Source organism: Myxocyprinus asiaticus, chromosome 7 (assembly GCF_019703515.2).
Source record: "Myxocyprinus asiaticus isolate MX2 ecotype Aquarium Trade chromosome 7, UBuf_Myxa_2, whole genome shotgun sequence".
Taxonomy (NCBI): domain Eukaryota; kingdom Metazoa; phylum Chordata; class Actinopteri; order Cypriniformes; family Catostomidae; genus Myxocyprinus; species Myxocyprinus asiaticus.
This window is the reverse complement of record NC_059350.1, coordinates 18,900,788-18,925,316: the sequence shown is the minus strand read 5'-3', so window position 1 is coordinate 18,925,316 and position 24,529 is coordinate 18,900,788. Positions and strand designations below refer to the sequence as shown.

General features: G+C 40.2%; 1 protein-coding gene across 1 annotated transcript in view; it reads left to right on the top strand.

Annotated features, from left to right (window-relative positions):
• The window catches only part of LOC127443874 (protein FAM193A-like), a 60,059-nt gene extending 52,749 nt beyond the window's left edge, over positions 1-7,310 (top strand). Inside the window, exons 17-23 of the mRNA XM_051702871.1 lie at positions 170-391; positions 485-767; positions 993-1,179; positions 2,584-2,814; positions 5,171-6,008; positions 6,122-6,203; positions 6,320-7,310. Coding sequence (XP_051558831.1) covers positions 170-391; positions 485-767; positions 993-1,179; positions 2,584-2,814; positions 5,171-6,008; positions 6,122-6,203; positions 6,320-6,413 — 1,937 coding nt within the window. The 3' untranslated portion in view covers positions 6,414-7,310. The remainder of the gene's footprint in view (positions 1-169; positions 392-484; positions 768-992; positions 1,180-2,583; positions 2,815-5,170; positions 6,009-6,121; positions 6,204-6,319) is intronic.
• Positions 7,311-24,529: the final 17,219 nt, after the last annotated feature.

Genomic DNA, 24,529 nt, shown 5'->3' with positions numbered 1-24,529 from the left:
CACTTAATCAAATAAAACCAAAAAAGTACTTTAGTGGCTTACAAGTGTATTCTTAACCTCTAGAGAAAAGTGATTATGGCTGCAATTTACAGAATTTAATTATTTGAATAGTTTAAAAGGAATTAATCAAATCTTCCTGACCTCACTGAAACTCTTCTCTTGATCAAAGGTGACATGCTGGGCCCTCCTCTTCCCGACATGCCCCTTCTTTCCTCCAGTTTGGACACTGCTGCAACCCCCCACTCCACCCTAGATGGCAAAGAGAAGAATAATGGGGCTAAGAAGAAGTGTCTTTTCAACTACCAAGATGCCTTCATGGAGGCCAGTGAAGTGATGGCCACATCCTCTGCCACCTCCTCTGTCTCCAGTACCACCACCACTTTCCAGTCGAGTAAATACCATATACCACATTTCAGCTAAATTACCCTCCTTGAGTCTTTACAATTTAATTTATAAGATTTTTCCTAATTCTCCTTTTGTCCAGATGAAGTTTTCCATAATTTAGGTAAAGAGGACCATAGACATCCATCTCCTGTTGCACCTAGGAATAGCCCTACCAGTCTTGCATCTCTTCCCCCTCTCTGTGGAACCTCACACCTCTCTGCACCCAGCACACACCTGCCCAGTATAGGCACCCAGCCCTTCCCAAAGACTGTAACTCAGACCCCAGGCTTCATGGATGTCCAACAAGGTCTATGCTTGTCATCTGGTGAGCAGTCAACAGCCCAGGTCGACGGTCTAGTCAGTGGTCCAAATAGCGTTTGCAGGTGTGTCCTCTTTAGAATTTATGTGCCCTGTTGTGTGATTGGAGATCTAGGTAATTGTTCCTGCTGATAAAAAAACAAAAAACATGTTGTTTTAGACACCAGCACATTTTATCTCATGCTGGGGCTCAAGCTTCCAAAGCACAACATATACAAGTCTTTCAACAGAGGTGTATTTATTTTTGAATTTTACTCCATAAACTCACAGTCAGGATGTTTTTGTGTTAGTGATCCAGACTGTGAGGGTCATCGCTGTGAAGGGAACGGAGGCTACGAGCACCAGCCGTATGAAGGGGAGGAAAGCCCAGATGAGGACAGCAGCTCAGAGCACAGCTCCTCCACATCCACCTCCACCAATCAGAAGGAAGGAAAGTACTGTGACTGCTGCTACTGTGAATTCTTTGGTCACGGAGGGGTACGAATATACTTGAATTTTACTTTGAACTGCAAAATAAAAAGTGGTCCTGTTGATAAACAGTTGCCTTGATGTTTTATCATGCTCTTCAGTCAGTGTTGTATGGTTTGCACACAGTGCAGGGGTGTCCAAACATTTTCAGCCGGGGGCCAAATGGTGTGAAAAATAAGGTGCCGCGGGCCCCATCGCTGTAATAATTTTAAGTGATAGATGCTTCTACATTGCCACTATGCATAATCATTATATTAAACATTAAAATATTATGCAAGTTTTATATTATATTAATATTTATAATAATATTTTGTGCTCTATGGTATGCTTGTGTAGGCCCTACATGTAAATAATGGATAGGCTATTACACAACAACACTCAACAGTAATAGAACAGTGATGTGTCTTATACGAAATATTATCCTAACTTATTCACATTATTATCTTTTTGGCATCCCTTCAGTGTTACTGCAAAGCACATATAAAGTTGTTACGGAGCAGTGTTGGGTGTGACCCATCACAATAATCAGAATCAGATTACATTTTCCTGTTATGAAGTGATACAAGGAATTACTCTTTATTTTTCAACTATTCTACTATATTGTCTTTTCTGTTGTTACTTGCGTTACAAAAACGATTTAAATTTTAATTAAAATATTTGCACTTCATTCTGTTTTGTAGACATGCGTGGTGCATGCTGAGTCCTCACTCAAATGGCACTAGGAAGCCCGTGAAAATGTTTTTTTGTTTGTTTCAACAAAACATCAGAATGAACCAGTTAATTAGATGATATTTCCCAGTGCTACATAGGATGTTCTGGGAGAGTATGCTTGGTTCGCATGTCTTTGTGCACGATCAGTAAACTCCTTGCAGCCACTCGCACGACAGCAGGTCTACTCAGTTGTATGATGCGAGGTATCGGGACATTTTTACAAAAACAAGTACATGAGTAAAGTATCTAACCTGATGCCAATACTTTAATGAATGCATCATTCTTTCTGCATGGTGCTTCATCCTTGGAAATAAGGAGTATTCCGGAATTCCAAACTCCTATTGAACTCTGTCAGTTGATGAAACTGGTGGTGACAACACAGTACGCATTAGTGGAGACGATGAGCTGTCAGTAGTGGCTGTATGTGATAGCAACATCCAGTATCCAGAATATGAATTTCATATCTATAGTGGGCCAAATTCTGTTCTATTTCTAAAATCTCTCGTGGGCCGCATCAGAACAGTTTGAGGGCTGGACTTCGGACACTGCTGACATAGTGTCATTGAATCAATCTCATTCTTTTTCAGTAACAGTTCCGGCGTTTAATAAAATGCATGTGGAACGAGTTTGTCAATCTTTGCTTGTACTATTGAAGCTGTTTTTAAGTAAGCTAATCTTGCTTATGTCATATGTGATATGTAGCCCCCTGCTGCACCCACCAGTAGAAACTATGCAGAGATGCGGGAGAAGTTGCGACTCAGGCTAACTAAGCGGAAGGAGGAACAGCCTAAGAAGGAAGAATTGCTGCTGGAGCGGGATGGGGTGGAAGACCATCGCAGGGTGGAAGACCTACTGCAGTTCATCAACAGTGCAGACAGCAAACCAACTAGCAGCTCCAAAGCAGCCAAACGTGCCCGCCACAAACAAAAGAAGGTAAACTCACTTTCTTCTCAATTTATGTCATGTATGTAATCTAGTGCCTGACCGATATTATCGGCCGATATTAGCCTTTCACCGATATATCGGCATATATTTTACCGATATGTGCCGATATGAAAACGTTTTTTCAGAACATATAATGCAGAAAACAATGCTTTAGAATTGGTGTCATAGCGTAGTTTGTTCAGCAGAGCGCGCTCTGATTCCATTGTTTACAGAGCTGACTCTGAACTGACGGTGGTTCTGCAGACAGGGCGGAGTTAAACTGTGTGGATTTGAGCAATCTCATCTCATTAAATTGCTAACTAGTTTGTGAAATACATACTGGAATGTTAATAAAAAAAATTACCCCATCATTTTATATAACTAATATAACATTAACCCTGTCCCTGACAACCATGTCACTCATGTTTATCACATCTGTTTGCTGTTAGCCAGCTATAGTTTGTCAGTGCAGTCAGTAATGTAGCAGATTGAAAGGTAAACATCAGAGCATCTTTTTGCAGCTCAGCAGACAACGGTGTGGTGGTGGATTGTGTGTGGTGAGTGTTGATTTCATGCTTCACTGTTGCCTAATTGGTGAGACACAATGCTGGAAAGTAAATAAAGTCCATCTTTTACTCTCCGTGACAATGAGCTTATAGCTAACTTGCTAATCACGTAGCTACTTTCATTGTTGTCAGCTGAGGGGAAGCTAATGTGTAAACATGTATTCAACGAACTGTTTTGTTCAGGATTCACAGTTTGGTACTCCCTTCAACCGAACAATTCCAGTCATTGCATTAATAAAATGTAATATTTAAAAGTCTGGTTTTCCAGACATTAAAATAGTATACGTACTAAAAGTAGATTTAATAAATAGTATATTTGCACTGTGTAAATAATAATATATAGGAACTGTATCTAAAATAAATGAGGGGTGATAAATACTAATACAACAGGCTGGAAAAATAGACATTTATTCATTTTAATATCCTATATATATATATATATATATATATATATATATATTGAATGTGTTGAAACTTGACACCGGGCGACGCACCCTAAAAACGGCACCGTTAGAACAGTTCCATGCTGAAAAGCCGCTTAAAAGTAAGTTGTATTTTTTCTCTCTCTCGTAAATGTAAACGAGTGTATATGCCAACATTATCATCTATGTCGAAAGGACTGAAGCCTGTCAACCAAAACATGAGCTCATTGATGTCATTAAATGAGTCTGCTCATTTAGTCAGTTACTCCTGGTCGGAGGCTTCCGTAAATATTTAGTTTATACGTAGTGTTACGTCCTACCTAAGTTTAATGATGCAACGCTCAAATATTTAGTGGAGCGTAAATTGTGACTTAGTGCCCATTTACACCACAACTAAGTTGTAACGTACATATAGCTGGTGCAACCGGCCCCTGATGTTTATTTAGCTATTTATTTTATTTAAATGTATTCTTTATTTAAATTGTCAGCATTTGACTGATACTAAACAGTAATACTGATGTTTATTTAGCTATTTATTTTATTTTAATTCTTTATTTTAATGGTCAGCCATTGAATGATACTAAACAGTACTGATGTTAATTAAGCTATTTATTGTATTTTTATTTATTCTTTAATTTAATGGTCAGCATTTGACTGATACTAAACATACAGTACTGATTTTTTTTTTTTAGCTGTTTATTGTATTTTTATTCTTTATTTAAATGGTCAGCAATTGACTGATACTAAACATACAGTACAGATTTTTATTTTATTTTATTTATTCTTTATTTTAATGGTCAACAATTGACTTATACTAACAGTACTGATGTTTATTAAGCTATTTATTGCATTTTTATTTATTCTTTATTTTCTCAGTGTCATTTCTAGAATTTGTTGACAATTTATAATAATAATGTCAAATGTTTTTCGATAAAAATATTTGTTTAAGAAAGCAGCCTTTGCATAGTCATATCGGTGTAAAATCGGTGCACAATCCACATAGAAATGTTCTGTTTTCATTCCAGCTCAAAAATTATCTGTATCGGTCTCCATATCGGTAATCGGTGATTTTTTTCCCTCTCTAAAATCGGTATCGGTCTCAAAAATCCCATATCGGTCAGGCTCTAATGTAATCTCCATGCCAGGGGTGTCAAACTCGGTTCCTGGAGGGCCACAGTCCAGCAGAGTTTAGCTCCAACCCTAATTAAACACACCTGAAGCAGCTAATCAAGGTCTTCAAGAGTGCTTGAAGATTACAAGGAGGCATTTTGGAGCAGGGCTGGAACTAAACTCTGCAGGGCTGCAGCCTTCCGGGAACTGAGTTTGACACCCCTGCTCTATGCAATCAAAATTAACTGGTGGTATATCTGGTTGCAGCTGGAAGAGAAAACTCGTCTTGAGGCAGAGGCTCAGGAACTGGAGTTACAGCAACAGCTTCTGAAGGAACAGAGGAGGCGGCAGCAGGAGGAGGAGGCAGCGCTAAAGCAAGAGCTGCTCCGTCTGCAGGAAATGCAGCAGTTGCGTGCATCCAAGAAGAAGAAGAAGGATAACAAAACCAAGGAGGCAACCAAGTCTGAAAATCCTCCTCTCGTTCCAACAACCAACAACCCTCAGCCTCTTCGGCAGACAGCACAAAGTGTTTTGGAAAAGAACATGCAGAACGGTAAAACACAGCTCCTGCATAGTCTCATCTGCCTCGGTCCCAAAGGGCCTCGTCTAGAACCTGAATCCCCCACCTATGGAAAGAACGGCACATCCCAGCAGCCAAGGCCAAAGATCTGCAAAGAGAGGCTTTCTGAGCTTCCTGCCCTCCAGAATGGCACCACCTCCCATCCAGAGTCAATTCACATCAAGGCCAAACCCAAACAGCAGGCAAATGGCAAAACCAATGGTGAGGCCACCAAGAGGCCAGCTGAGGCCTCCAAAGCTCCAGAACCTCCAAAAGCCGGCAATGAGGCCAGCTGTCAAACTGACGCCAAATCCAAGCAAAGAGCTTCAGAGGAGTCTGTAAATGAGCTCAAAAGGGAGGAGAAGAGTAATGGAAAAAAGCATCAGAATGGAGGGAAAGATGAGTGGAACTCTCCTGTCATTGAGTCTTCAGCTTTAGACGCTCCTCAGCAGAATAGCAAAGTCCTCAACAACGAGTCCCCTCAGCCCAAAGGGAAGGTCAAGAAGAATAAGAAGAAAAAAGGAGATAAGATGAAAAACTCAATAGGTGAGTTTTGTGACTTGTGAGATGCTACTTTGTATGAAGATAAGTTATCAAAAAGATACATATATCAAGATTTGAATGGAATATATAGTCTGCACTCTTTTATTGTCCAACAGATGATGTATTTCTGCCCAAAGACATCGATCTGGACAGTGGAGACATTGACGAGACGGAGCGTGAGGTGGAATATTTCAAAAGGTACTATTTTGGTTGTGTTTGCCATCATATTTTTCTCAGAACCATCATTAATAATTCAGAACCTTCCTTTTTTCTTATCTCCAAATGAATTCATTCATTCCTCACTCCTTTCGCAGGTTCTGCTTGGACTCTGCACGACAGACAAGACAGAGGTTGTCCATCAACTGGTCCAATTTTAGCTTGAAGAAGGCCACATTTGCTGCCCACTAATGGGTCTTCCTTTCATGAGACAATGGCAGGAATCTATTAGCATTCCTCCCGATTCTTCTCTCTCCCATGTTCTTACAGTTCTTACTGCTGACCCCAGTGCTGCTATGCTTCAACCGCTTCTCTGGTCTACATTATCCACGCTGCCTTGCCTTGTCCTTGTTGCTGAGGGTTCCTCAAAGAACCCAAATTGGACTTGTATTCCTGTAGTACTTCTGGAGAAAAAAAGAGCAAAGTCAAAAGAACACCACAAAATGTTACTTTGAGTTTTTTTCTTTTTCCCCTGAGTTTTATTTTGTTTTTCCCTTTTTCTTTTCAATGTGTGTGCTTTTTGTCAGTGAGTTGGCTGTTTCACTTAGGTCTATGCCATGTTCTGGTTTTTCTCTGGCCTTCACAGTTGTCAAGATGCTTTATGTACTTAAAAGGCACTGCAAAAAAAGACATTCTTAAAGATGAAAAGTTGAATTTAAAATCAAATCAGCTGTGGCTTTGCTCACTTTTGCACCTAGCACTGCACCTCCTCAACTCTTTGTCAAAAAAATCAGACTGGTCAGCTTCATTTCATTGCTCCCTCTCTCTCCCTTTATCAGGAGAATGGCGAATACTTGACAATGTTCACAGCAGTTTTTAGTTCCTTTTAAAAATTGTTCAGTGTAACATCTGTGCTCAAGTTACCATTTTATTTTATTTTTCTTCTTTTTTTTCAAACTTGTACCAAGCTTGTATCAGAATACTTTCAGAATCAAATCAAAAAGAACAATACTCACACTATCAATCTGTTATAGAGTGTATATTGTATTAACACTGAAGCCAGACTGGCTACTTTTTAACATATTGTTAAGTAATATAAAAATCTTGTCTTTCTTTTTGAAAGATGGAATACAGTAGAGTGGCAGGATATTTCTGTGTCAATGTCTTTTTATTCCTATTTGGGGTCAGATCCTTTGGTCGCCTGATTTTAGATGAACAGTTATCAAATTCCTAACCTTGTCTAATAAAGGGGGAAGTACAAAATGATTGCTGATCAACATAAAAGGAGCACCGTAACACCCCTTATTTGCATGACTTGGCACCTTCACTCGGGACCGTCCCTGTAATTCTGGTAAGAACATATGCATTTTAAACACTAACAATGGCATTTTTACCCCATGTTTACAGTTTTACACTGGCTGCGTCCATTTAGTCAACAATAATAATAGTCCTTGTAATAATAATAATTTGGACATTTTGCTTGGTTTTGTTTCAGTGTGACCTTTTTACAAGGGTGTGAAAGGTACAATTCAGGTTCAAGATATTGATTTCTCAGTAATCTGTGAAACCATTCTTTCCAGTCCAAACTATAAAGTAGTTCTGCTTCATCTACTAAAAGGTGAGTGCATGTTGAAGGGTGTGAAGTTTAAGTTGCACCTTAAATTCAATCAGAATCTGAAATGTATCATATAACTACTTTTTATTAGCTATTCTTTTGCTCTTATGAATGCAGATTGACACAGGTGTTAATTATGCTGGCTGCTGTTTTTGTGTGAATTGGTTGCATTCACCAAAAATATTTTCATCTTGTCCCTCATAATTAAAAAAGAAGTAAGAATCAGTAAGGTTATAGTAAGGCACCTACAATGGAAGTGAATAGGACCAGTCCATAAACATTAAAATACACATTGTTTTAGAAGTATAGCCACAAAATGTATATAATACACTCACTGAGCACTTTATTAGTAACACCTGTGCACCGACTTATTCATGCGATTATCTAATCAGTCAATCGTGTGGCAGCAGTGCAATGCATAAAATCATGCAGATATGGGTCAGGAGCTTCAGTTAATGTTCACATCAACCATCAGAATGGGGGGGAAATGTGATCTCAGTGATTTCGACCGTGGCATGATTGTTGGTGCCAGAATTGTTGGTTTGAGTATTTCTGTAACTGCTGATCTCCTGGGATTTTCATGCACAACAGTGTCTAGAGTTTAGTCAGAATTGTGGTAAAAACAAAAATCATCCAGTGAGCAGCAGTTCTGCGGAAGGAAACACCTTGTTGATGAGAGAGGTCAACGGAGAATGGCCAGACTGGTTCGAGATGACAGAAAGGCTACGGTAACTCGGATAACCACTCTGTACAATTGTAGTGAGCAGAATAGCATTTCAAAATGCACAACACATCTAACCTTGACAAGGATGGGTTGCAACAGCAGAAGACCACGTCAGGAACTTTATTAGGACCATAGTGTTCATAATAAAGTGCATAGTGTGTTAACATGATTCTAGAGTGACAAAATGGCTAACTAACCATATCAGTGTAAAGCAATATCCAATATTACAACTTTGTTGCTATGACTATGCAACGCTGGTAAAGCCTCAAGCAGTTTTAACACACTCAAATCATGTTAACACATATAACATTTACGTCTTGTAGCTATAGTTTTGAAACTGTGAATTTGAACATTTATGAACTGGCCCTATTCACTTTCATTGCATGCGCCTTACCGCAACTGTGATTTTTAAATATATGAGGGTAATTAGTATTATGAGACAATTGCTGTTGATTAAGCTTAACTTTGTATTGAGCCTGTAATATTCCTTCAAAGTCAAAATGAATTCAAAATTGACACCATGTAGCTTTTTTAATACATGTTGATTATTGTGCACAATTAATCTGTGCACATTATTCAAACGGGAAAAAAATTTAAAAATGTTTTTTGCCCATAATCTCTTACCAAACTGTAAAAACTTGCTCCACCTCTGAAACAACTTTTTATTTTTGTCTGATTTCAGCAAATTTTTCAACCCCACCCCTCCATCAATTTAAAGCCCTACTGTGATACAGATCTGCCACTTTTCACAATCCAATCAATTCCTGGTAGTTAAAATCCCACGCTTGTTGTCTATTATTGGTATTGCTTGAAATTACTCATTGCATACAAGCCATGCAACATTTACTGTACATAGACTAAAAAAATTTTTACTTTCCTGTCTGAATCCTCCATCTTGTTTGGGAATTTTGGAGTGATATGGTAATGAGATGGCACTTGACCAATCTGAGATTCAAAGAAATTAGTAAACTTTGCCCAGTCCAGTCTACTGAACCCTTTTTGTGCACCTCTGAAGAAGTAAACTCAAACTGAGAAATAACTATAATTTATGTTGATATTGAATGGGCAGATGATACATTTTACTTGTTGTATTTTAAACTCCAAAACATAGCAACTTGAAAAATTTACAAGATTTTGACTTCTCATTTCAAAAGATTACCTCACACTTCTACACAAAAAAAAAAAAAAAAAAGTATTGGAATAACAGTTTTAAATGGGAGGAAGGGCATATTTTTAATCTAAAAAAAAACACGTACGGACTATTTCTGAACCCTAGACTCCCACTGAAAGGGAACTTTTGTCACTATCCGTCATCATCAAACTTTGTTTTATGCAGGGCTTTTTCTTTTATTTTTTCTTCACTTCCTGCCAAAAAACTTTTTCACTGTGGTGGAACGCCTACCACCTTTTTTAACGAGTAACAAAGAAACAGATATAAAAGGTTATTGGAACTGTTGCTCATCTTGTTTTAAAAGAAAATTTTCATTTACAGTATGTTATGTGATATATTTAAGCTTATTTCTACACAATATATAGCAAGATAAACCAGCCAATATCTGTTTACTATTATGCAGATGACATCCTGCAAGTGAACAAAACATGCGATTCAAAAGCCCTCAAGAAGCACAGGACGGATCAACCGAAGCTGTATAATGTCAGTGGGGTGTTATCTTGCCTGCCTGGTCCTGAAATATAGTATTCAGTACCTGAGTACCTAAATTTTAGAGGTGTGTGAATTTTAGACAGTATATAATCAATCTAGTTTAAAATGTATTGGAAAAAAAAATGAATGCTTGTTTACCTGGGACTGGAGACTAAGCCATTGAAGGGAGATTTTGAGAATCTCCTGGTAGTGGTGCTGTAAAGAGATTTTTTACCTTAAGTCACCAATGATGCAATGCTGGAGTCGCCTCATTTCTGTAAAATCTTTTTTAGACTTTTCTGGTTGAGGCCAGATTCACTTTATACTTTCGATATGAAGTTTAAAGTAGTTTTTCCAAATGAATGAAGAGTGCAAATGCAACTACCCAAGATGATTGCATACATGTACAATTGTGTTTTTTATCTCAAATTTGGATATTTAAACAAAAGAGTGACAACTGCTTTCTCCAGAATTCATTTTATGTTGTACATTGACTTGTTAATTTACAGTTGAAGTCAGAAGTTTACATACACCTTAGCCAAATACATTTAAACTCAGTTTTTCACAATTTCTGACATTTAATCGTAGAAAACATTCCCTGTCTTAGGTCAGTTATGATCACTATTTTAAGAATGTGAAATGTCAGAATAATAGTAGAGAGAATGATTTATTTCAGCTTTTATTTCTTTCACATTACCAATGGGTCAGAAGTTTGCATACACTTTGTTAGTATTTGGTAGCATTGCCTTTAAATTGTTTAACTTGGGTCAAATGTTTTGGGTAGCCTTCCACAAGCTTCTCACAATAAGTTGCTGAAATTTTGGCTCATTCCTCCAGACTGAACTGGTGTAACTGAGTCAGGTTTGTAGGCCTCCTTGCTCGCACATGATTTTTTTCAGTTCTGCCCACAAATTTTCTATCGGATTGAGGTCAGGGCTTTGTGATGGCTACACCAATACCTTGACTTTGTTGTCCTTAAGCCATTTTGCCACAACTGGCAATTGGAAGACCCATTTGCGACCAGGCTTTAACTTCCTGGCTGATGTCTTGAGATGTTACTTCAATATATCCACATCATTTTCCTTCCTCATGATGCAACCTATTTTGTGAAGTGCACCAGTCCCTCCTGCAGCAAAGAACCCCCACAACATGATGCTGCAACCCCCATGCTTCACGGCTGGGATGGTGTTCTTCAGCTTGCAAGCCTCACCCTTTTTCCTCCAAACAAAACGATGGTAATTATGGCCAAACAGTTTCATAAGACCAGGGGATCTTTGTCCCCATGTGCACTTGCAAACTGTAGTTTGGCTTCTTGTTTGTTGAGCAGCCTTTCAGGTTATGTCGATGTTCCAAGCTGCTTAAAGGCACAGTTAACTTAGTGTATATGAACTTCTGACACACTGGAATTGTGATATAGTCAATTAAAAATGAAACGATCTGTCTGTAAACAATTGTTGGAAAAATTACTTGTGTCATGCACAAAGTAGATGTCCTAAACCACTTGTCAAAACTATAGTTTGCTAATATTAAATCTGTGGAGTGGTTAAATTAGTTTTAATGACTTCAACCTAATTGTATGTAAATTTCTGACTTCAACTGTATAACAACAACTGTTCTTAATTATGCTCTCCTGGTTGGAATTTTTTTTGCGTGTGTTGCCCAGTCGTCTCTAGTCGGTCTTCTGAATCAGGACTTGGACAGGTTCAGAGACAGAGAGCTGGGCTTATTAGAGAGGAATCAGAGATTGGAGATGAGATAGTGCAGTTTGTAATCACTAGTGAAGATCTTTCCATTGAAGATGGCCCAGAGCTGGGGAGAAACACAGACAGCTCAGAAGGGAAAACCCCCATCGTTCCACATACTGGAATTGACAATAGAGTTCTGTCTGAGCCTTGATCTCTCTTATCCAAAAAAATAACACAACAGGCCACAATAATTCTACCACAGTCGGTAACAACAACAATCGGTGTTAAATAATGTGCCTCTTATTTCAATGTAGTGAGCCAATGCTTGGGAATTCCCTGCTTTAAAGATTAAAGGCCATTTTTATCTGTTTTGGCATGGTGTTTCACAAAATTTTCCCACTTGGAAAAACATGGCAGGTGAAGTCAAAGATAATTCTGGTGTGTATGGTTGGTAAATATCAGGTAAAAAAGCAGCACAAGGACATTTTTTTTTTTTTTTTTTACCAATTTGGAAGGAGACTTTTGAAGCGCTAAACTGCTATTTGAGTTTTTGAATCTTAAAGGAATATTCCAGGTTACATATGTCAAGTTAATCTTAATCGACAGCATTTGTGGAATTATACTGATTACCACAGAAAATATTTTCAGCTCACCCCTTGTTTAATTAAAAATCACAGTTACAGCCAGGCACTTACAGTGGAAGTGAATGGGGCCAGCTGATAAGCATTAAAATACATACAAACGGTTTTAAGAGTATAGCCACAAGACATTGTGAGTTATCATGATTGTAGTATAATAAAATTGCTTTTAGGGTTTACCGGCATTGCGTTGTCTTTGCAACTAAGTTGTAATATTGGATATAACATTACACTGAAAAGGTTAGTAAGTGATTTTATTACAGTGAAAGCATGTTTAAACACATAATGTGTACATCTTGGATATACTTTTGAAACAATGTGAACTTTAATGTTTGTGGACTGGCCCCATTCACTTCCATTGTAAGTGCCTTACTGTAACAGTGTTATTTTTTTCTAAGTAATGAGTTGAAAATATTTTTTGTGGTTATCAATATTATACAAAATTCTGAAGGTAAATGTTAAAAAATGCTAAAAATAAATAAATAAATAATTACAGTAAAATTCGTGATATTTTGAACTAATATTTCCACTTCATGAGGGTGGATTGTGGTGTGTGTGCATTTCTGCAATAGATCTGTGGGCCTCACATTATTGTGTGTGTTTGTGTTTGTGTGAAGTTTTTAAGTGTGTGTGGAGGTGGGGAATCCCTTCCAGCCTAATTTTCACTTCTCCGAGGAAAAAGGTTTCATAAAAGAACAAAACTACAGCAGGCCCACTCATCAATCACTTCAGCTTTTCTGAAATCTCTGGTTACATTCTTCAGAGGTACATGATATTCTCAGTGACTTCACAATAAATGACTCCAGGTAATAAAATGACACTGTTCTGTGCAAAACATGACAAATGGTTTGGCCACAAGCATTTTCTGAAGTGTGTGTTTGTGCCTGGGCTACGTCATTTCGAGAGTGTGACTTGACTGAAATAGAGAGCATGAAACTCCTGCTGGAGTTTTCCCTCCTGCCAGCAGCAAGGGTCATGCGTCTGAGCTCATCAAGGGTTTACTGACTCAGGGTACCATGATGCTCTTTCACATGTCTGACAGACAACCATTCAGAACATGATCTTGTATATATTAATGCTGAATATTGACATGAACTTATGGCCAGTTTCCCAGACATTTTAGTGAAAATTATAATGTGAGACATATCTTGTGCTTAGCTTAAAAGAATAGTTCAACCAAAAAAAGAAAAAAATCTGTCATTAATTTACTCACCCTGATGTTGACCTAAACTTTTTTTTCTTCTTCCCTGAAACACAAAAGGCTTGTTAGGCAGAAAATTAGGGACTGAGAACCTCAGTCACCACCCATTTTTGTTTCTCCTCATGTGTTCCATGGAAGAATACAGGTTTGGAATGGCATGAGGAATGACATTGTGTAAATCAGGGGTCGGGAACCTTTTTTCACTAAGGAACCAATTTTTTTACTTTTGGTTGATGCATTTTTTTGAAAAGGGGGTGGGAAGGTAAGTAGCACAATCCCTTTTTCTTTGCAGAAGTCGATAGCTTTCACAGATATATGTGAACAGTGGTTATCCAGCAAAAGCAAAACCTTCTTCTCTTGGCTGACCATTGTGTGTTTTGCAAAGTGATCAAGCAATAAGAGGAAGTCTTCCTCTTGCATCCATCTTGAGGCGTTACCACTTCCAGCACTCCCTGTTGGCCCACTTTGAATAAAGTATTCCTTATAACGTTTACGGGGGAATACAAAGAAATGGGGGATTGCATTTCCCAGCGCTTGCACAGCGCATGCTATTGTAATAAGCACACCTCTCACCTGATGTCATCGCACCCACCTGTTTGACTCCGCGACGTGTAACAACATGGTCTGGTGACTGGACTTTTGTTACACCAGTTTCGTCTACATTCCATATGTTGCTCCCATCAAAGTTGCATCTCTCAATGACCTGTCCAAGGCTGTTGAAGAAACGTTCCACATTTGTGCGGTTAAAACTTGTGGCACGTGTAAGGCTGGTTGCCTCTGGACTCTTCATTGACAGGCTGGGGTTCCGCTTCATAAAGAAAGTGAACCAGTCAGGCCCTGCCATCTGCTTCTCATCCCATGTTTGTGAGTGTTTGATGTTATATGTTTCTGCCAGTTGATATGCAAATTTTCTGACCTAAAATAAAGTAGAATAGAAAACCTGAGTACATAGACACAAAAATGTTTTCAAATTGTCTGGCACATATGCTAGTACTACGCTAACCTGTCATATGCTTACCTCACGTGGAGTCAGTCCATAATACAGGTCTGCTGCCTGAGTCAAATATTCAGCTAACACTTTCTCCTGCACCTCAGAGAAAACTTTGTTGCTGCTCCAGTAACCTACACTGGGAAGATCATTGGACCCCTGGACTCTCAACTTCTGTAGTGATTTGCAGTACCTGCTCAGTGTTGCATGGCAGATCCCGTGTGCCTTTGCAACAGATCTGACTGACTTGCCCTTTCTTGTGACCTCATCAAATGCTTTTTTTAAAACATTGGCAGACACACCTCTCTCTGTCTTTCTTTTCCACTGCCTAGGCATTCTGTAAAATTATTAAAATCAAGAAAATTTTCTTAGTTGAAAGTAAGGGGATGGTTGTAACACTTTGTAAAGGTGTGTTACAACCGACCCCACACCTGTCAGCCATTGTTTAGCTAGCTGTATTAGCACAGTGGTTTAAAATTAGCAGGGGGAAATGTATCACAATTTGCCAGAGAAACTACAATTTAATCTAAGTCATATGATTTTATCTGTAATAGTATTCGTTGTAAATAAAATATAGTCTTGGTCAAAAAATTTACTTTCTTACCTCAAAATCTGTTTTTTTTTTTCTCAATAAAATCAGCATGCGCCTGTTTCCAGCCTTGAGCACCGCCTTGTGGGATCAGAGAGGATGTGGAAAAACACTGAAATGATCATATGACTCCTATCTTATCCCTGATTGGTGGAACTGGTGGCGTTACAACTCTCCCCATGTTACAACCATACCCGGTCTCCCCCTATTCAAAAACAAACAAATATGTAAAAATTAATAGGTAACATGTTGTTAAATTCAAATTGCACTTTAAACGAACCGAAAAAAGCAATTAAAATAATGAAGTGATTAAAAAAATCTTATATATAACCACCTCCCCAAATCCAAACATTTACCATCTCCAACCATTTGCCATCAAGCAAGTATCAGTACACGGCAACAGGTGAAAAATTACAAATAGCATACAAATTAAGAACTAAAGACAATTACAAATGTAAAGATAATTATAATAATCATCATAATAAATAAGCCTAAAAAATTCCCTTGTGTTCCCAAAAAATGCTGCCAAATGTATGTTCTTACCGAATGTGTTTGTATTGCGTTTTGGTAATACAGTTTATGCTGCCTAAAGAAAAGAAAATAGAACAAAATTTTAGGTTCAAGGTGAACGTGTCTTGTATTATTTTATGATTTAATCACTTTCGTCTTACAGGTGCTATATCACACCCTGGGTGCACATAAAAAATAACGAACGTTCATAAAATCATTTGTAGAAAATGCTCTTAACAGCTAAAACCAATAGTTATTGGGAAACGAGGCCCAGAACTTTATGAATGTGCGTGTCTAGGAGAAGTGCTTTCATTGCACTCATGAACAGCAGAGCTCACTGCACACATATAAAATCAGATGCGCATCGGCTGCTTTTCTTTCGTCTGTTCTTCAAAATATAATCACGTTTCATCAAACGCGCATCTTTGTGTCTAATTTCTTGTAATATATCACTCCGAGAAATCTTACAGGTCGCCCTCCACAGTGGCTGGTACATCAGCAAAATACTCTGCATGAAAAATCTGCATTTGGCAGGTGTTCATTTCAAACCTTGTTCACCAGGAGTAGGCTGTATGACAAATTCGGAAGAAAGGAAATCAAAACAGTGTCATTGACTTCAAGCTTTGCAATTGCTCCCAAACTTTCTATTGGAAAATTATCTCTAGAAAGTCTTGATTTTTAACAAAGAGTCTTTTGTGGCTCGTGAGCCATAGGTTCCCGACCCCTGGTGTAAATGACACAATTTTTACTTACTACTAAATGTTTTGCATTCCCTCTCAATAATTTGCTTTGCAATAACTTTTGCTCTCCCATGCAATATGTGTTTCGTTTCAACACAATAAACGAACCGTGTTTTTACTATACTAATGTCGTAACGATAACTGTAGGGACCATGTTTGAAAACAATTAACCAATAGGTGCATCCCAAACCGCACACTTCTGCACTATTCTACATCATTTTGTAATGTAAGTAGTGCAAGTTGTATGTTAACTCTGAAAATGCAAAAAAAAAAAAAAATAAATAATAATAATAATAATAGTGTACTATACTCGGATGATGCTTTTCTTCATCCATCAAAACTGAGCGCTTGCGGCTTGATGTACGTAGGGGAAGGTGAGGAGTTACCTGGCTGTGATGTTGGTCTAACCAAACAATTGTAAATAATAAACAATGTAGCAAAATACAAATATAAAATACAAAATACCAAATTTGCTGCAAATTTGCCACTTATTTTCACATGCAGATGAGCTTGTAATTTACCACAAATGTTTGCCAGAAGTTTGCATCGCATCTATTTACCAGTAGTTATGGTTTTATTACAGTAATATTAGTATATAATAACCATGGTTCTACTAAAGTGATAAAGTAGTAACCACGAATGTAATAACCATGACTAAGTTATGGTTACTATGGTTTAACTACAAATACTATGGTTACTGTAAAACCATGGTTAATTTTCGTAAGGGTTAAGCTTGGTTCCCTTTCGATTACAGTTCAGTCGACATTGCGGTAAACACCTTTGGGAAATTCCTTCTCCGATGAACTAATTGAAGCCCTTGTATAATAATGCCAATCCTATTATTGGCAATGGTGTTTGAGCCCCACCCTGCCCCTTTAGGCGTGCAGTTGGCCTATATAAGCAGGTGATCAATTACCATTTTTTCATAATTTTCTTCCTTCAAGACTGGCATTGTCTCATCTTGACTACAACTACATCTCATCTTGAAAAGCCCTCTTTGCCGTCGACATACACTCTTCAGTGGATGGGACTTCCCTGCAGATGCAACAGGATGATTCGTCGCCTGACTCTCTGCACCTGCAACGAAGACTCACCTGCAACGAAGACTCACCTGCCCCCTGCAATGTTCCGGCAAAGATTCTCTCTGGCTCGCCGCCAGCATTGGGTTCTTCGCTTCAGACACTTGTCGCCTTGACAATAGTGCTTCAGCGAGACTCCTACCCACTTCCCGCAGCGTCCCGGAGCTGTATCCTTTATATATTAATCTGTCCATGGGATGTTAAAAGTTCTAAAAAAGAGCTACTTGTGTGTACACATCTTTCTCAAGATGTCGTTCCGTAAGTGTTCTGCATGTGAGCGACACATCGCTCCACCAGATCAGCATGAGAGCTGTGTTTGCTGCCTGGGCTGCACCTATGCCGAAGCATCTCTCATGGGGACAGATTGCTCTCACTGTGAGAGCTTGAGTCTCTGGATGCTCTGCTCTAGGATCACCCTCATTCTGAGGGACGATTCCACCTCCCATGCCCTCCCATCTGCCTCCTCTTTGTTAAGTTCTGAGGGACTACATGAGGAGGCACGGCGGGGCCACGAGGTAGATATGGAAGAATCAGAGGAGGATCTTGTGCTGGTGCAAGCCCCTTGATCTTCCTATGCAGCATCCTTGCCAGTGCAGTATGCATGTAACGAATTCCGGCACTCTATTGGAGAGCACATTCTGGTCACATTCGGTGGTTCTGAAGGGGGAGATGATGCACCATATTTACCAGTGGTCCACACAGAGCTCACGATGACGTGGTGCGCTCCATACTCATCTCGCGTCCAGATCGGAGCTGCAGTTCTAACGAAAGTGGACCATGCAGAGGAGAAGGGATATTTGAAGCTACCCCCTACTGAAGAGGCGGTTGCAGCCCATCTCTGCCCAACTACCGCTATGGGATGGAAGTCCCACCCCTCCAAGTCATGTTGACTGATGTCCGCACTGGCTGGACAAGCTTATAAGGTGGCAGCCCAGGCCGGCTCTGCACTTCATAGCATGGCGGTGCTTCAAGTCTTCCAAGCCAAGCTTCTCAAAGATATAGATGAGTAAGGCCTGAACCCTGAAGTGTTTAAGGAACTCCGCACGCCCACAGACTTGGCGCTGCATGCTACAAAAATCACTGCGCAGGTCATCGGAAGCAGTGAGTAAATCTGGTAGTTTTGGACTGGCATGTCTGGTTAAAGCTCACGTAGATGTATGATGTGGAAAAAGCCGCCCTCCTCGACACCAGTGTCGCCTGATGGCCTTTTCGGCAATGCTGTGGAAGCCTTCTCTGAGTGCTTCATAGTGGCGCAAAAGCAGTCACAAGCGATTTTTTTTTTTTTTTGCCGTAAAGAAGCGCTTCTTCTCATCTGCCCCACTCCCGCTCTGCGTTGAGCAAGCGCCCAGCGAAGAACCCAACTCCCACCACCTCAGCACCATCAAGAGCTGCCACTGAGCCATTGATGAGACCATGTAAACCATGGCCCAAGCAAAAGCCTCGCCCGTCTCAGTGCAAAACCCGCGCTGATGGAAAAAACCCTCCCAGGCAGCAGGCACGTTCCTGACCAGCTCAACGCCATGAAGAGGAATCTGGAGCCTACTGGTCTTCTTGGCCCAGATCCGAAGAAAACCCGGTTCAACACACGCTGTTCCACTCCCCCTCCCCACCAATGTTTGCCAGGACTGGGATGTTGTGCAAAATGTTGTTTCAGCATGTTGGGTACAAATAAAAAATGCTTTCAACAAGAAAAGCACTCATTGCAGCTGCACGAGATGCACATACATTCTCAAAGAAAGGGCTCAATTTCTCTTTACTCTTCTCATACCCCACACACTATGCACAACCGCTTCCCTATGGCGAGTGGTGCTTTATCTCCTATAATGGGTGAACCGATGCACTCAAGTGTGTGTCAGATTGGGTGCAAAAAACAATCGAACACAGTTATACAATCCAATTTGTATGCCAGCCACCTCGTTTCAATGGCATTATATTGTCCACTGTTCCGTCATGAGTCGCGCAATCTCCTGGCAAAAAACCTAATAGAGATTGTTCCGGAATGCCATGCCCACAAAGGGTTATACAGCCGCTATTTTCTCATTCCGAAAAAAGAAGGCAGGCTTCGACCCATTTTACACTGCGTGCCCAATTATTAGGCAAATTGTATTCCTCAGGATTCATTTTATTGTTGAACAAACACAATGCTCTCAGTCAATCCAAAATGTTATTGAACCTCAAACCTGAATGTTTAACAAAGAAAAAGTTAGTTTTGTCTTTTTCAGGGGAATATATAAGTGTGCACAATTATTAGGCAACTGAATTACAAAAAGAATTTCTCTCAACTCAATTGTTTATTCTCAATTTTTAGAGTAGGTGCAACAAATAAGTAACACAAAATGACAATTAAAGAAAATTTTTGGCCTTTCAAAAATATTCAGTGACCAATATAGCCAGCCACGGGCCCATCCATCTGGTCCATCAAGAGTCACTCTCATTTCATCTGTCCATAAAACCTTTGAAACATTTGTCTTCATGTATTTCTTTATCTTGACGCTTCAGCTTCTTGACCATGGCCATGTCTCTGAACACTTGACACCTTGTACTTCTGGACACTCCAGGTAGGTTGCAGTTCTGGAATATGTTAGCAAAGGAGGATAATGGGTTCCTGGTAGCTTCACGTTTAATTGTTCTCAAGTCTTTTGCAGTTAATTTGCGCCTTTTCTTCTCCATGTGTTTTTTGCGCCCCAGTTGACTATTCGCAACAAAACATTTGATTGTCCGGTGGTCACGCCTCAATAGTTTAGCTATTTTAAGAGTGCTGCATCCATCTGAAAGGCATTTTACAATATTTGACTTTTCAGTGTCAGTTAAATCTCTTTTTTTGGCCCATTTTACCTGAGGTAATGAAGCTAATAATTATGCATACCTTGATATAAGGTGTTAGTCACTTTCACCACACCCTCCCTCATTACACAAACACATACCACCTGAAAATGATTGAATCCAATAAGCATTCAAGTTTATATTGTTTGGAGTTGGAAAATGTGCATGGAAATAATGATAAGATCAGAATACTCACTTGCCTAATAATTGGGCACACAGTGTAGATCTGAGATGCTTGAATCACACACTTGCAAAACGCCCATTCAAAATGTTAACTCAGAAACAGATCTTATTGCACATCCGCCCACAGGACTGGTTTGCATCAATACAGTGCATCCGGAAAGTATTCACAGCGCTTCACTTTTTCCACATTTTGTTATGTTACAGCCTTATTCCAAAATGGATTAAATTCATTATTTTCCTCAAAATTCTACAAACAATACCCCATAATGACAACGTGAAAGAAGTTTGTTTGAAATCTTTGCAAATGTATTAAAAATATAAAACGAAAAAAAAAAAAAATTAGATGTACATAAGTATTCACAGCTTTTGCCATGACACTCAAAATTGAGCTCAGGTGCATCCTGTTTCCACTGATCATCCTTGAGATGTTTCTACAACTTGATTGAAGTCCACCTGTGGTAAATTCAGTTGATTGGACATGATTTGGAAAGGCACACACCTGTCTATATAAGGTCCCACAGTTAACAGTGCATGCCAGAGCACAAACCAAGCCATGAAGTCCAAGAAATTTTCTGTAGACCTCTGAGACAGGATTGTATCGAGGCACAGATCTGGGGAAGGGTACAGAAAAATTTCTGCAGCATTAAAGGTCCCAATAAGCACAGTGGCCTCCATCATCCGTAAATGGAAGAAGTTTGGAACCACCAGGACTCTTCCTAGAGCTGGCCATCTCGCCAAACTGAGCGATCGGGGTAGAAGGGCCTTAGTCAGGAAGGTGACCAAGAACCCGATGGTCACTCTGACAGAGCTCCAGCGTTTCTCTGTGGAGAGAGGAGAACCTTCCAGAAGAACAACCATCTCTGCAGCACTCCACCAATCAGGCCTGTATGGTAGAGTGGCCAGACGGAAGCCACTCAGTAAAAGGCACATGACAGCCCGCCTGGTGTTTGCCAAAAGGCACCTGAAGGACTCTCAGACCATGAGAAACAAAGATTGAACTCTTTGGCCTGAATGGCAAGCATCATGTCTGGAGGAAACCAGGCACCGCTCATCACCTGGCCAATATCATCCCTACAGTGAAGCATGGTGGTGGCAGCATCATGCTGTGGGGATGTTTTTCAGTGGCAGGAACTGGGAGACTAGTCAGGATCAAGGGAAAGATGATTGCAGCAATGTACAGAGACATCCTTGATGAAAACCTGCTCCAGAGCGCTCTGGACCTCAGACTGGGGCGAAGGTTCATCTTCCAACAGGACAACAACCCTAAGCACACAGCCAAGATAACAAAGTGGCTATGGGACAATTCTGTGAATGTCCTTGAGTGGCCCAGCCAGAGCCCAGACTTGAACCCGATTGAACATCTCTGGAGAGATCTGAAAATGGCTGTGCACCGACGCTCCCCATCCAACCTGATGGAACTTGAGAGGTCCTGCAAAGAAGAATGGGAGAAACTGCCCAAAAATAGGTGTGCCAAGCTTGTAGCATCATACTCAAAAAGACTTGAGGCTGTAATTGGTGCCAAAGGTGCTTCAACAAAGTATTGAGCAAAGGCTGAGAATACTTATGTACATGTGATTTTTTTCCCCCGTTTTTTATTTTTAATAAATTTGCAAAGATTTCAAACAAACTTCTTTCACGTTGTCATTATGGGGTATTGTTTGTAGAATTTTGAGGAAAATAATGAATTTAATCCATTTGGAATAAGGATGAAACATAACAAAATGTGGAAAAAGTGAAGTGCTGTGAATACTTTCCGGATGCACTGTATATCTAAAGGATGCATTCTTTCATGTTCAAATTGTATTGCATCACAGACTGTTCTTGAGATTTGCGTTCAAAGGAACTGCATATTAATTCAAAGTCCTCCCCTTCGGCCTGTCTTTAGCTCCCCGCACATTCACGAAATGTGTCACTGCAGCATTCGCCCCTTTGAAGATAAGCAGCATGCGCATTCTAAATGACCTTGATGATTGGCTATTCATAGTCCAATCAGAGGCTCTGTTATATGAGCACAGAGACTTGATACTTCACCATTTGAACAGTCTAGGTCTCAATGTCAGCTGGGCGAAAAACACACTTTCTCCCAGCCAACAAATCTCCTTCCGGCTCGACTGGAGGGGACCGCTGTAAACCGAGCTCCTCAACCACCCCGAGGGGACGTGAATCAGCTCTCATCAGTGGCATGCACACGCTCCTTACCCTCACTGGGGGAAGGGACGGCGACATTCTCTGTGGACCACTTGCTCATATTTGATGCTGCGAGGGATATGACATCATCCCCATTGTCAAAACCACCAATGTGATAAGGCCGTGCGCTCCGTTAGAGGGCCGGTGCTCATGCGTATACTGTACTGGCATGGACGTTAAATCTGAAGATCGTGTGGCTTGCGCGGGATCTTCCTTGACTTCATCCAAATCAACCACAAGGCACCGGTGTGCCTCCCTATGTGAAACCTTGGGATCTAACACAGAGGAGGCGGGATTGTCCCTCAGAACGAGGGCGATCCTTGAGAGGAGCATCCGGAGACTCATGTTCTCGCAGTGAGGGCAGTCTGTCTCTATGTGAGCCGCTTTGGCAAACGCAGGCAGCAAACGCAGCTCTCATGTTCATCTGACGGCGGGATGTACTGCTCGCATGCAGAACACTTGTGGAACGACATCTTGAAAAAGACGTGTTGCATGCAAACGGCTCTTTATGTGGTGCATCAACATATTAATACGTATATATGAAAAGGATACAATATCTCCTGCTGGAACGCTGCGGGAAGCGGGGGTGTCTCGCCAGTTAAGAACGTCCATTCACCGAGAAGCATTTTTGATGGCGAAGAGAATCTTCGCTGGAACACTGCAGGGGAGGGGTGATTCTTCTCACTGCCTGCGTTGAGTGGTACAGGCAATGAGTCATCCTGTCCATGTCTGCAGAGAAGATCCCATCCGCTGAAGAAGTGTATCTTGATGGCGAAGCAAGGAGGGCTTTCAAGACGAGAGATGATGTCGCTGTCTTGAAGTAAGAAAATTCTGAACAAACTGTTCGCACACACGCTTATATAGGCCAACTGCGCGCCTAAAGGGGTGGGACTCAAACACCATTGCCAATCTCAGGATTGCCATTATTGTACAAGGGCTTCAACTAATTCATCAGAAGGAATTCCCCATAGCGATTCTCGCATTGTCAAGTGAACTGAATCGAAAGGGAACTGAATTTGTGAAGCGTGTCTTGCATTTTCTGGTTACCTTTATCAACATCCACTTCAGGCTCTTTAAGGACTTAAGAAACAGTGATATTTAAAGGGCTGAATGGCTAGGAAGTGCAAATTTATGGGCTTTTTACTAACATGTCAATTTGTACTGGATTAATATTACCAGATGTTATTTTTACAGGCCGTTTTATAGTAGGTAAAACATGCTGTAATTTTTACCAGCCCGGGAACGCACAGTCCGTAAAAGGTCTGTAAATATTAATGACGTGACCGATTCGCATTGGATTAAAATTACTGAGATGCTCTGGTAATTATTACATAACCCCACGTCCCCATATAAATTTAACCCCGTCCGAATAGGGCTATAGCCTCCTCCCCTTTAAATAGCCAGCACTGCTATATCCATCTACCCTACAATCGCCTGCTTCTCTAGTGTGCTATTCACTTCCAGGCCTCAGGACAGCTGAGAATTTGCTGTAGTATATACAGCCTGTCCTTTCAGTTCTGTTTGGGAAGGGGCTTTCCAACACTTGTACACTACACACACTCTTTCAAATCCCATTGGACTTCAGTTTAAATGCTTTATGACAAACTATGCCTCATGATTTTACCAGCATTATCACACAGCTATTTCAGTGTCTGGTTTCCTTAATTCCAACTAATAATTACCTCTAGCCAAGTGCACTTCATGTACAAACAAACTCACAGACACAACTTGTCAAATGATCACATATATTGAAAAGAAAGGGCC